We start from the raw sequence: 15,239 nt of genomic DNA on the forward strand, positions 1-15,239 counted from the left end.
TATCATCTGATAAAAAATAAAATTCGTTTTTCAATTTAATCTTACGAAATTAACAAGTGATGGGAAAGACAGTGTAGCAGATAAAGACTAATTTTCCTGTAATTTCTGCTTTTGTTCTACGAAAAGAAATATGTCTTCCTGTTTCCTGTTTCAATATCAAACTTCTGATAACTATGAACGTCATTTTTAGTGTATTTGCACTCTCACTTTTGATTTAAACTATAGTTGCAAATTTATCTAGAAATTTATGAATTTTCACATTGTTTACTTTCTTTCTAGTATGCTGTTGTTGTAATAGATTCAACACAACTTGTATGTGCATGATTGTCTATGGTACTGAATGGCTCTGGTTTGCTCTCAGACTGGCCAGGTCAAAATCAAAATCTCAATAATTCGTATTCACTGCTTCTCTGCTAAACCTGATATTTACTATTGACTACAACTTGTACAGTCGCTTTAAAAGTAAAGTGAACACTTCTACATTGTTCAAACATCATCTGTGTATGGATTAGTACAACATTTTTTATTTAAAGCGACTATTCAACGTTCGTCCATCATCCTCATATCGATCATAATGATATTATTATAAGGTATGGTGTTGTTGATCTTACCTTCAGAGATTGATTGTATATAAAGTTAAATCACTAATTAGACACATAGTCATTTCTTATAGGTGTTGTTCTGTGTGAGCCAAGGCTTAGTGTTGGAAGCCATACCTTGACCTATAATGGTTTAATTTGATACACTGTTACTTGGATGGAGAGTTGTCTCAATGACACTCATTCCACATCTTCCTATATAATATTTCAGAATATTGTTCGATTTGGAACTTATATTATGAAGGAACTTCTATTTTGTAACAGTTAAGAAACATATATATGATTACCTGTATCACAACATTTTTGATACATTCAAACAGAAAAAGGATTAATTCTATTATACTCTTTTTTTATGTTAATGATTTTACACTATTGTTTCAGATAAGGGCGAAGGTTGGAACCTATTAAAACGTTTAAACCTGCTGCATTAGTTGCACATGTCCTGAGTCAGGAATCTGATGTTTAGTACTTGTCATTCATTGATGGGGTTCATATTTTAAGTGTTCCTCGTTTTTGTCGAGCCATTCGCTTGTTGCATAAAGCTTAACAAAGGGATAGTGATCGGGCTTCCTAAAAGCTTTATATTTTAGAAGTCTGTAGACCTGGATGCTTCATACTTTGTATATATAGATAAATGCCTTATGTTACATTACAAAGTTTCCATCTGTCACATGTTTATTGTCCTTGACCTCATTTTCATGGTAGAGTGACTACATGTACTTGAAAAAAAATGAGATTTTTTGTAATATTCATTTCTCTCTTATTACATTGTATCATGAGTAATAGCTATAGGAAATCTATATTTGGTACATGATATGCATACCTTTCAAGGTCCTCATGCTGGTCGGGCAGTTTTCACTTGACTTTGACCTCATTTTATGGATCAGTGAACAAGTTAAGTTTTGGTGGTCAAGCCCATATCTCAGATACAATAAACAATAGGTCTTGTATATTTGGTGTATGGAAGGATTGTTAGGTGTTCATGTCCAATTGGCAGGTGTCATCTGTCTGACCTTGACTTCATTTTGAGGGTTCAGTGTTTACAGTAAAATTTTTGGTCTATTTTTATCATTCTGTATGCAATAAGTGACTGGTCTACTATATTTGGTGTATGGAGTTATTGGACGGTAAACATGTCCAACTGGCAGATGTCATCTGACCTTGACCTCATATTCATTGTTCAGTGGTCAAAGTTGTTTTCTTTAAATATTGCCATCTCTTGATTCTTAATTCTAATTTCTCCATAAATACCAAGGGTAACAAGACACTTCAGCATCCTTTTGGACATTTTGGGACCAAGACAATTTGGTTCCTAATTTCTCTTCTCTCTATTATCATGATTATGATTAAATGTACAGTATAATACATTGTATATATTTAGAAAAATAAGAGAATTTTAATATCATGAATATAATATACATAAAATAGTTATTATAAATATAATACATGTGTCAATATTTATTTAGAATACTATCGAACATTGTCGAAATAGAACTATGCTTTACACTAAAACTAGAACATAAACATGATGAATGGTGAAATCTTTATAATCAATATAAGGCGATTAAATTTCGCGATTATCTAATTTACTAGATATATAGTTTAATAAGAAAAGATAAAAGTTATCCATTTTGGTTTACACTACACAGAAATAAGACAGCTATCCAAATGAGTCTAAGCTACAAAGCTTATTTACTTACTTAATCCTCTTCGTGCTTTGATGCACATAAGGCCGACACTACATGTAGTTCTCTCCATAACATTCTGTCTTGTGCTTTCTTCTCTACTTCTCGCCAAGACATCCCAACCTCTTTCATCTCGCTTTCCACTGTTCTTCTTCATGGTTCTTTAGGTCTCCCCCTTTTCCTTTTGCCAGTTGGAGTCCACCTCAGTGACACTTTAGTGATGTTTGCTGGTTCCTTCCTTAAGACATGGCCTATCCATTTCCATCTTCTTGTTTCTATTTCATCTCTTAAGTCTCTTTGTGCTGTCAGTTTAAATAGTTCCTGGTTGGATATTTTGTTTGCTAAAATGCAGTCTTGACAAATTAACAACAAAAAGAATAAACCACTTTCTTCATAAGATACTTTTAAGAAAGTACCCTTTACAATAATGTCATAAATAGTACAAGAATCAATTTGGTAATTTAAAAAAGAATACAAAAATAGTAGCTACAAATGTATATTAACACTAAAATTCCAAATTGAGTTCATGCCTATACACAATGTACAATTGTGTACCTATATCAGTGCATAGCAATTTAACTGTTTGAACAGTTCAATATATTTTAATCAAGGATTTGATAATTGATTTTATCTTAATAATTGCTGATTTGTTTTGGTGCCAAACTTTTTCTCGTTGCTGATGTGTCAAATGCCAATTTGTTTGTGTGCGGGACTGTCTCGAATTCATTATCAGGTGCTATTCATGTATTACCATTGACTACATGTACAGCAGCACAAGAATAAATTGATTTAATCCATATTTGTACAAAAATAATTATACTCCATGCCACAATGCAAATCCTCTTGAGTCTGAGACAAAAAAAACCCACCAAAATTAGGCTGCTAGGCCACTAATGGGTCTTCAACGCTGCAAGTAAATCACACACTCTGACAAAAAGTGTTAAACTGTGCATACTTTTACATGTAGCATTATGGTAAAATGTTTTAATATAGGAAAAAAAATACTGTGTTTGTTTTGGTAGACAGTTGGATTTATTGACTAGGCCACCAATGGGTCTTCAACGCAGTGAGAAAATCACACACTGTGACAAAAAGTGTTATACTGTGCATACTTTTACATGCAGCATTAATGGTAAAATGTTTTAATAGGTAAACAGTTGGATTTATTAACTATTTAAAGGTAATCAATATCCTGAATATAAACTCCAGCCATTAAATTTCAGTTTTTGTTCGAAGTAAATGAAATCAAAAATATACCACACCAAATGACACTAATTGTATAATAATGTTCTAACATGTTGAATCTTCTGCATAAAATGATGTTGCTGTATTCATTCACTTTTATTTTTAATTGTTTTTTCTTTTTTATTTCAGAATATTGACAATGTTTAAGGCATTAGATAAAGTGAACTATAACACACTGAACCTAAACAAACCTAAGGAACCAGTCAAAGAGATAATTAAACCAATTTCATTGGTTCAGATTAGTTGCCGTGTGATCAACAGATGTGATGGATTGACCAATCATGCGATACGTTGTGTACCAATACACTTAGCAGCAGATTTACTCAGGGCAGCAATAGAGAAGGCACAACCTAATGCTATCAGTGCTATCATATCAAACTGGCCACATACAGAATTATGGTAAGTTTGTCAAACTTGCCTTTTTTAAAGAATGTGCACAGAAATAAACTTAATTTGGGATAAACAAGTACCGTGCCACGTCTTATCTCAATATCTCAAAAATAAGAGAAAACAAACGACACAACATTAAAATGCAACACACACAGAAACAAACAATAATATAACAATGGCCATCTTCCTGACTTGGTACAGGACATTTTTAAAGGGGAATAAAAATGGTGGGTTGAACCTGATTTTGTGGCATGCCAAACCTCGCACTTTAATGGCAAAGTTAAATATAACATTGAAATGACAACATAATATTACAGGACTACAATACAAATAAATAGGAGAACATATTAGACAAAGAAACACATGATTAATAGATTAATTACTAAAAGTGTACACATATAATTACAGTTGTACACATATTACTACAGCTACACACAATTTTCTATAGTTGTTCATATGCACACATAGTACTTCAGGTATTCACATTTTACTATACATGTAGTTGTATGAACTTATCTTTGAATTTATTGTTCATTTTCTATTACACATTTTCATTGTTATTCTATGGTAATATTAATATGATTAATTCAGATGTTTATAATTTATTGCAGCTGTATGGTTTATCTTTTACTGTGAAATGCAAAGTACATTAATGGAAGTTACTTCTATTTTAGTTTTAAGGATATATTACCACCCAAGCACCATGATATTTTTGAGGAAGAAATGGGCCATGATTTGGTAGTGTTCAGAGGTGTGATCAACAGAACTAAATATTGTAAACTCAAATCTATTGACTTCAGAGGACTTAAACTAAGTAAGTTCCAAGAAAAAGTCTTAAAATACCTTAATTTCAGTATCTTAAAGAGTATTACGAAAACATATTTTGCATCTCTCCCATTTCTCATGCAAGAGATTGTTTTTTAACAAGTTTGAGAAAATGCTTTAGTATTCATTATTAATGTTGTATTTGATAGTATTTATAATTAATAAGTTAGCTTTGAGTCAAAACAGATGTGAATTTTCAGAATGATATTGAACAGATTTAAATTGTTTAAGGGATGACAACTCTGTAACTGCCCTGTATTTTTGGTAGGAAAATTTGAATACAAGTTTGTGATATAAGATTTTTCTAAAAGACCACATAATACTAAGAAAAAGATTAGTAGTGGCCCTAGGACTTAAGATTTTTTATCTAATAAGTTCATAATGCTTAAATTTATATTTCATATTGTGGCAAATTGGACCCTAGATGGAAAAATGCTAGTCTTTTCCCCTACTGTGTATACATAGTGTAGATGTGTAATAGATAGTATTTATTTGTTTTATAGATGTGTTCACATGTTGAAGATGTGTAATATATAGTATGTATTTGTTTTATAGATGTGTACACATGTTGTAGATGTGTAATATATAGTATGTATTTGTTTTTATAGATGTGTACACATGGTGTAGATGTGTAATATATAGTATGTATTTGTTTTATAGATGGAACTTTCTGCAAGCTGATAGTACAGATGTGGCCTATTTTGTCTTTAAAGAAATCACAACAGAAAACAAAGAATTTAGTGAAAACAATAGTCAAAAATGCTGGTAATAATTTTATAAGTCAATTTGGCAGACAACTGCTGATGTAAATCTATATATAAAAATGAAACAGTAACTCAATTACATGTACACCAAAAAACTTGAAAACATCTATCCTTTTGTATAATAAAAGATAAAAAGTTCAGTTTGAAATTACACTCAACTTTAAGTCCTCAGATAATGACAGAATCATTAAAGAAAAATTACACATGTAAGTTAACAAAAATACCAAATTTGACCTACAAAATAAACTACTGGTTTGTATTCCATCAAAGATTTACTTATAATGTTTTAAAATGGAAGTATTTTGTATGTAACTTGAAAGCCCTTTTCTTTTGAATACCATAGTTGTAAAAAATTAAGTTTCATTGTACTAGAAAAAAATCAATACCTTTTGAAAATAGAATATCAAGATTTTAAATGATTTGTATAATTAATGAAAAACAATGTGAAATATTTAGATATGAAAAGAAGTAATAAATTAATAGATTTTAGGTGTGAAAAAATGTTATAATTTGAAATATATTTTAGGTGTGAAAAGAAGTCGTTTAACAGATGAAATTTTGCCAAAAATGTTGGAAGATCTGCTGTGTCACGAGATGGTTAAAAATTCTACATTCTCTATATACATTCCTAAAGGTAGATAACTCTACATTCTCTCTATACATTCCTAAAGGTAGATAACTCTACATTCTCTTTCTACATTCCTAAAGGTAGATAACTCTACATTCTCTTTCTACATTCCTAAAGGTAGATAACTCTACATTCTCTTTCTACATTCCTAAAGGTAGATAACTCTACATTCTCTTTCTACATTCCTAAAGGTAGATAACCACATTCCCTAAATACATTCCTAAAGGTAGATAACTCCACATTCTCTGTATCCATTCATAAAGGTAGATAACTTCATATTATATGAAATAATCAAACTTTTATGCATGGCAGTTTTATAAAAAGTGCCTTCCAAAGGAATATTTGCCTTAGGCATGTTTAAGGACCGTTCCAGATAAAATGGTACAGGGGAGTTAGAAAACTCTTTATTATATACCACCATTCATAAAAAAATGCTCTATAAATTATTCAGTTTTTGAAGCTTTGTAGATTTGCCTTAGTCTTCAATGCCTAAAGAAACATTGTAAATAATTCAATTTTTGAATTTGGGGTTCATATACTATGATATACACCCACAAAATCCTCAATAATTGGTATTTCACAAAAAAAAATGAATCCACTAAAATTTAAAATTGAATCTTTTATATTTCAGGAGAGAAAATGACTGTTAAGATGGACAACTTACAGTTTTCTACAAACAGGACATTCTTCATGGATTACCTCATATGTAATGGACTACGGTCAATAACACCTTTGTCTATTTCTGTGTCTAATATTTGTATCAAGTAAGTGATATTTTGGTAAAAGCAGTGCTGGCCTTATAGCTTTTTAGGGTCATGTGATAATGGTCTTGATGGAAAGGGGAGGGTCTTTCATTTCTGTATTCTTAATTTCTTTACCAATTATTTTCTTTTATTTATTCTTTTGCCTTAATTTTCTTTATTAAGGTGGTACCCAACACTTTCACTAAAATTAATTTGGCTCGTTTAATTTTGATAAAATTTTGACAACGTATTTACTTTGACCCTGTGACAAAAATATATAAATTTAAAAAATTTTGAACCAACTGTTTTGTCAGAAAAATTACACTGGTTATATAGCAGTTTGACAAACACCAATTTTGATCTTTGAGAAGCTTATTGTTCCCTTTAAAACACAACGTAATTAAAACGTTTAGCGGACTTTACAGAGTTATCTCCCTGTAGTGTTAGGTACCACCTTAATTATTTTTTTATGATCCATTTTTCTCTATAATGTAACCCTGCAAGACCCTCATGTAATTCTATATTGCTTTAATATCATGCTATCCAAATTTATTTTCTGATAGATTGTAGATTGTGATAATTCAATTTCAGGATCTGAAGAGTCTTTAAGGTGGTACCTAACACTACAGGGAGATAACTCTGTAATGTCAGCTAAACGTTTTAATTACGTGGTGTTGTAAAGGGAATATTAGCTTCTCAATGATCAAAATTGGTGTTTGTCAAATTGCTATATAACCAGTGTAATTTTTCTGACAAAACTGTTGGTTCAAAATTTTTTGAATTGTTATATTTTTGTTAATTGGTCAGAGTAAAAAGTTAAACGAGCCAAATTAATATTAGTGAAAGTGTTGGGTACCACCTTAAGATGTTCTTTATATCTTTTAATAAAATTATATATAAAATATATATGTATGAGAAACAAATGTTTTTTCTTTCGAACATTTTCACTGATTTTAAATCTGACAGCCACATCCTATATGAATTTATATTTAGTATGGATAAATGGAATTGTGGGAAAAAAATAGAAAACAAAATCAAATTCAGAAATAGCAAAAGTTTTTTGTTAATAATGACTTCTGAAATAGCTTCTGTATATACAAATGTATTATAAGTTTTTTTCTTAATTTATTGAAATGAATGGATTAATGTAGTCCATATACATGTTTCAATCAGATATTGCTATGTTTATTAACAAATTTCTGTTGTAGGTCTGATTTAATGATTGGAGATGATGTAATGGACTGCTTAGCCCCTTTTATTGTCTTGAGAGGCTTGGACCCAGAGGTTTGTCTAAAATTAATATCTTAACTTGACCTAAGAGGCTTCAACCCAGAGATTTGTCCTAAAAAGCATAATTTATATTTTATCGAAAGGCTTGATTCAGGTAGATATACCTAAAATGTATAAAAAAATCATTGGAAATTATACAGTGGACATTTTTAATTCAATTTGTTGTCTTATTTGGGGTACATTGAAACATTTGACCTCATAAGAATATTTTTTTTTGTCAACCTTGATATACCCTTTATGGTTAGCATCAGTGTTTGGGATATATACATATAGAATGTACCTATCACCTTTGTCTTATTTAATACAATTGTGATTTTACTAAAATGAGATGTGTAACCGTATCACAATAACTATTAGAAAGATGGATTTAAATGATTAGTTTTTAGTACACAGGTTCTTTGGTTGTCATCATGAATAATTATTTAACTGTTACAAGCATCATTCTGATTTCTCTGGATTCATCATAACTAGTGAGATAGCGATTTTCAATAGTTCAAGGAAGCACTTGCTACTGCAAAGTGGAAAGGCATTAATATAAGTTGTAATAAGTTGTTTCCCAATCCACTATAGATAAATATGATAAACTAAGTGATAAATGTCTATTTGCAGTAATGTATTCTTTGCAAATCCATGAAATCAAATATCAACAAAAATTGATTTTTTCTCAATCAAGAAAACGGAAGGCTTCAAAAATAAATTAATCCACATTATGCATGAAACAATTGCCACTGGACATTAAAGCAAACAAATATCAGTCAACATTAGCCATTGAATTTGACTTTTTAATTGAGTAAAGTGTTATGTAAATAATATGATAATGAAAAAAGTATGAAGTCAGCAGCAATAAAACAGTAACTAAATAGCACAAAAAACAGAATATTTTCAAATAGATATAAGAAGATGTGGTATGAGAGCCAATGACACAATTGTAAAAGAAAACTCATAATAGATGTAAGTAAGGTCTTTAACCTGAAGCCATGGTTCTCACCAAACAGTAAGCTATAAAGGGCTCCACAAATTACTAGTTAAAAACCATTGAAATGCGAAAACCAACAGTCTAATCTATATAAAATATGAGAAACGAAAAACACTCATGATTATGAACCACATTAGCAAACAACAACTACTGAATATCAGGTAAACAAAGATCAAACGAAGGCTAAGAAACAGTTTTGAACAAAAAACGAATGTCTGTACAATAATTTTAGACTTAAATCATCCAGGTTAGAGTATTACACAATCATATAAACAAACAAAGCAATAAATTATTTTATTTTTCAGAACATTGAAGGAATTGAGCTGAAGCAACTTGAAGAGGGAATTTTCTTTCTCGTAGCATCAGACCTTCAGAAATTTAAAAACGTTAGGGCATTAGATCTTCAAGACTGTAATATATATTTACAGGAAGGTCGAACGAGAAGTAGAACAGCATTACGGAATAAAATAGTGGAAACTTTGAACTGTTTCTCGAACTTAATTCGATTGGATCTAAGCTTTAATTACCTTCTAGGTTGTCTTGGTGAGATATTAACAGCATTAAAACAACCCCTGGAATTTCTCAGTTTACGGGGCTGTGACTTGAATGAAAATGACCTGTCATGTTTGACTAAGTCTCAACATGCAATTCACTTAAAGGAACTTAATTTAAGTAAAGTGTGCCAATTTTCTATCTATGACAATGATAGGATATCGCCTATGTTTTTGTTAAAGATCACAAAACATTTTTCAAATGTGAAAATTCTTAGCCTAGCACAGAATCATTTACCAGATGCTTCAGTGTCGGAATTTTGTCATATTTTACGCCATGATTTGAAATACCTTAAAGTTCTGGACATTGCAGGAAATATACTGACAGAAGAGAATTTAACAGACATTACAAAAGCTCTAGCTCACATTAAATCAATGCAGAAATTCCGTCTGACTTGTACAAACAATTTATTAGAAGATGCAATGGGGCCTCTTGACGGTGGAAATAATCAAGAAGATCTGAAGAAGAAATTTTGTGGTGTTCTATCCTGTCTTGGTCGGGATGATATAATCGTGGACATTGTTCGGCTTTCTTATGCAATATTTGTGGACTTAGTGGATATCATGGACCCGGAGTGACTTTAATGGACCCGGAGTGAAAAAGTCAGTCTGTTCATATGCAATATTTATACAGTTGGTTCATATAATGGAACCAGAGCAGATTAAATATGTCAAAGACAGATCGGAAAGTATTTTTTAAAGGGAGTAAATGAATTTGTGTGACAGTAGAGAGGATGCAAATCTGGTTTGATTTTTCAATAGGACGCATGTGCAATTATTCCATTTATTGTAAAGTGAGAACTTTTGGAGTATTCACAGCTGACATTTATTTGGAATAGGATATTTGTCATGCAGAACCATCATTTCTAATACAAATATAACAGTGCAAAAAATGTCAGTTGTCATATGAATTTATAAACATAAACCATGTTCAATTTTTTGGAGCATTACAAATTGTTTTCTATTTAGAGTTTAAAAAAACCCAACAAAAGTGATTAATCTGAGTTTCAGCTTAGAAAAAATGGACAGTCTGACAGTTTGAAACTTGTTTGGACCCTCAACAGGTAGTGTCTGTACCATTTCTAAGCTTTGTTTGAATATCTATTTTCTATTTATCAGGAGAGACAGTTGAACATTGTTTTGTTGGTTGTAGGTGATGGCTGTTATCTATTGCACTAAAGAAAACAAATCTTGTCCTCCTATCTTAAGAAATTATTTTGACTTTTTTTTTGAGAATGTATGCTTCTCTGTTTTTGTTTTATTTTTTTTTTAACTTTTGGTCAGCTATTCAGAATCCTCAAGTCTCTTCCATATAGCGTCAATAAAATTTTGACGGCTATCCCCTACTTTTTCCCCATAATTTTCTACATAGATTTTTTAAAGGCATTTTTTTAAAATCTTCATAATCCTTGTTATTTTTTTTATTGTTTTAAAGAAATGGCATGAATGGTGTCAATGTTAATAGCATGAAATTCCGAAGGAAATCATTTCCAGTAAAATTTCAGTAAAATATACAACAACCTTTAATTTTTTTCCCTGCTTTTCCAGTTCTGTTTCTTTTTTTTTATCAAGCTTGTTATTTGAAACAGAGGATCCAGCATCATTGAGATAAGTGTATTGTCATCAGGTCATGGTTGTGGTTAAGTGTATTGTCATCAGGTCATGGTTGTGGATGAAGTGTATTGTCATCAGGTCATGGTTGTGGTTAAGTGTATTGTCATCAGGTCATGGCTGTGGTTAAGTGTATTTTCATCAGGTCATGGCTGTGGTTAAGTGTATTGGCATCAGGTCATGACTGTGGTGAAGTGTATTGGCATCAGGTCATGGCTGTGGTTAAGTGTATTGTCATCAGGACATGGTTGTGGTTAAGTGTATTGTCATCTGGTCATGGCTTTGGTTTAGTGTATTGTCATCAGATAATGGCTGTGGATGAAGTGTATTTTCATCAGGTCATGGTTGTGGTTAAGTGTATTGTCATCTGGTCATGGCTTTGGTAAACTGTATTGTCATCAGGTCATGGTTGTGGTTAAGTGTTTTGACATCAGGTCACAGTTGTGATTTTTATATAATATTATAACCAATGTCATTTCAACTGATCAGGCAGAGCTTAAGTTTTAACTTGCATAAAGACAGTCTATTTGAAGATGTGTTTGTTAAGGATGAAGGTTGTTATCATTATAACTGATTTCAACTCATCACCTATCAGTATCATCAAACTGATATAGTAATGAATAGAGTGTATGATATGGGGCGAAAAAACATGACACTCTAATGTTGAGTTTATCCTGCATGTCCTGAAACACCTGCTATAGATGGACTGCTCTTAAATAAGGGAACCAGTTAAAACCGCCCAGTCAAGTGAAATAAATCAAGTAATATAATAAAATGAACGGGGTGATATATTATTTTTTTGCCAATGGAACAACTTTCAACTGTCATGACCATAGTTATGATAGTCCGAAAAATGTGGATTTTAGCAACTGAAGTTTACTATAGACCTTTAACAATGAGCTAAAGTCATACAATATACTTTGATTTAACACAGTCAGGGGTACTTCTTGTGTAGTAATTATAAATAGCAAATACATTTTATAAATTTGTATACTGGATTTTGGATAAACATACGCTATGCTTTATTTAAAACCAATCTGTCACACTTGTGAAATAAGGTCATGTACAATATGCCGTTTCAAATTCTAAAGGACTATTGGTATTTTTATTATTGGTAAAGCTTTTACCGTAGCCCAAAGAAGCTAGAATTGCACAAAAAGCTCTAGATTTCACTTCACTATACTCCAACAAAGGTCATTGGTATATGTTTTACATGTTCCCCTGTTTGTCCGCCAACATAAGATAACTAATGTGTCTTGTACTCCTTATAAGCTTACTTCTGTCATCACATGACCTCCATTATCCGATAACTTTTACACAAATCTTATCCATTCAAACAACGAGACAATGAGAGATTACTTATCCACATCCATTATTAAAGTTTGTCCGACGACCCCGCCTTTACTCAGTATTACCTCTGATCATTCAATGATTAATTTACAGTGATACGCGGCCAACAGCTGTAGTTCGATTAATTCGGAATAAACACCACAAACAATAATGTGTCCATAGTACACGGATGCCCCACTCGCACCATCATTTTCCATGTTTAGTGGACCATGAAATTGGGATAAAATCTCTAATTTGGCAATTAAACTAGAAAGATAGTATCATAGGGAGCATTTATACTAAGTTTCAAGTTGATTGGTCTTCAACTTCACCAAAAACTACCTTGACCTAAAACTTTAACCTGAAATTTGCACTATAATTTTTTAAGTTTAGTGGACCGTCAAATTGGGATAAAATCTCTAATCTGGCACTTTAATTAGAAAGATAGTATCATAGGGAATATGAATACTAAGTTTCAAGTTGATAGAACTTCAACTTCATCACAAACTACCTTGACCAAAAACTTTAACCTGAAGCAGGACAGACGGACGAACAACTGAACGAACGGATGGACAGACCAGAATACATAATGCCCTCTACAATCGTAAGTGGGGCATAGAAATATAAAGGAAACAGTAGAATACCGCTGTTCGAAAGTCATCAAACGATTGAGTGAAAACAAATCCGGGTTAAAAACTAAAACCGACGGAAGTATCCCAAATAAGAGGAATACAACGAAACAACAGAAACACTAAAAGTGCCAAAAAACACCAAACCAAACGACATTGTAACACTCACCATAGATACCAGTACTAAATTTTGTATATACGCCAGACTCGCGTTTCGTCTACAAAAGACGTATAAATGAGACTTGAATCCAAAAAAGTTAAAAAGGCCAAAAAAAAGTACGAAGTTGAAGAGCATTGAGGACCAAAATTCCTAAAAGTTTTGACAAATCCAGCTAAGGTTATCTATGTCTGAGGTCGAAAAGCCTTAGTATTTCAAAAATTCGAAATTTTGTAAACATATAATTTATAGATATAACCATATAAATGATAATTCATGTCAGCACAAAAAGTGTTGACTACTGGGCTTAAACGAACTATAAGATAACAACTGTCATTTTCCTGACTTGGTATAGCACATTTTAGAAAACATGGTGGGTTGAACCTGGTTTTATGGCTAGCCAAACCTCGGACTTTTATGGCAATGTTAAATATAACACTGAAAGGACAACGTTACATGACAGGAAATTCAGTACAAATAAGTGCAAGAATATTCGGGATAGAGAAATATATAAAATAAGCAATACAAAAATACATGCTAATAGTTATCAGGGTTATAATTTAATACGCCAGACATGCGTTTCATCCACGAAGAATAATCAGTGAGGCTCAGATAGAAATAGTCAGAACGACAAACCAGGAGAAAATTAAACAGCATTGATGACCCAAAACTCCAAATGTTGTGCCAAATACTGATATGGTTATTTATGCCTGGGATAAGAAAATCCTTAGTTTTTAGAATAATTCATACTTTTGCAAACAGTTAATTCATAAAAAAAAAATTGCAGGAATCCCCGTACAATCAGGATTTGATGTCATACTTGTCATAAGTTTTTATTATGTATAACCAAACTTTCAAACGAAATCTTTGCGTATCTGTTAAATGATTTAGTAAAATCCCTGACTTAGACTGACTGATTGATTGATAACTATTTGCTTTACTACGCATTAACAGTCCTGCTTATCGCTTCCATACCAAAAGAATAAAACGCAATCGGAACATTTTATACAATATAAATCTAAATAATGTGATCAGATATGTTGGTTAGGAGGAATGAAGGCAACACATTGGTCAAAATATATAATATAAAGTTTTTAGTGTCTATAATAGTTCTCAAAAAGGTTTATTTGCATTTTCGACGGACTAAATAAAGGCAACAGTAGTATACTGCTATTCGAATTTCATAAATTGATTAGCAGAAAACAAGGTTACCAACTAAAACTGATGGAAAAACACATCAAATATAAGAGGAGAATCACGACACAACAGAAACACAACTCTAAAATGCAACACACACATCTACGAACTGAGAATAAAAATCACCAACATATTTTGATTACATTGCACAAATTAAAACTATTATAGACAAGCTCATACGTAAGATGATTAATTAAACAGTACAACCCCATGCAAAAAAAGGATTGGGCTATTTATTTAGGTCGCTGAAGGTTATATAGCTCTCACACTGTTCCGGTTCTTATACATCATTGGCTATGAGAGAGTTCCGGATGAAGGTAAATCTAGAAAAGCGTTTTTGTTTTAATATTTTGCCAGCTACGTATTATCAAATTTAATGTCTCGTATGTGCCCGGCAAAAATAATGACGCTAGATTTATGAAACTGCAAAACTGAAAAATGAAGAGCTTTGCACTAATAGAATAATGATAGATTATAGTTTGTCGTTTTTCTGATGCTCAGTTTAGAGAAAACCTCTGAAAATATTAAGTCAAAATTATATACTATATAAACGAATTCAGAATAAGCTTTTAGTTTATGACAAACATATATACATGTTAATGTTTAATGTCGCAAGTACA

At 31.6% G+C, this 15,239-nt stretch overlaps 1 protein-coding gene across 1 annotated transcript; it reads left to right on the forward strand.

The window, feature by feature from the left end:
* Positions 1 to 40: 40 nt before the first annotated feature.
* Positions 41 to 10,610, forward strand: LOC134690855 (uncharacterized). The gene is made up of 8 exons (XM_063550977.1): positions 41 to 98; positions 3,659 to 3,928; positions 4,594 to 4,733; positions 5,405 to 5,509; positions 6,035 to 6,142; positions 6,768 to 6,900; positions 8,088 to 8,163; positions 9,451 to 10,610. Exons 2-8 carry the CDS (start codon positions 3,669 to 3,671, stop codon positions 10,273 to 10,275), a joined length of 1,647 nt encoding a protein of 548 aa, XP_063407047.1. The 5' UTR covers positions 41 to 98; positions 3,659 to 3,668; the 3' UTR covers positions 10,276 to 10,610.
* The last annotated feature ends 4,629 nt before the right edge of the window (positions 10,611 to 15,239 follow it).

Source organism: Mytilus trossulus, chromosome 11 (assembly GCF_036588685.1).
Source record: "Mytilus trossulus isolate FHL-02 chromosome 11, PNRI_Mtr1.1.1.hap1, whole genome shotgun sequence".
Lineage (NCBI taxonomy): Eukaryota > Metazoa > Mollusca > Bivalvia > Mytilida > Mytilidae > Mytilus > Mytilus trossulus.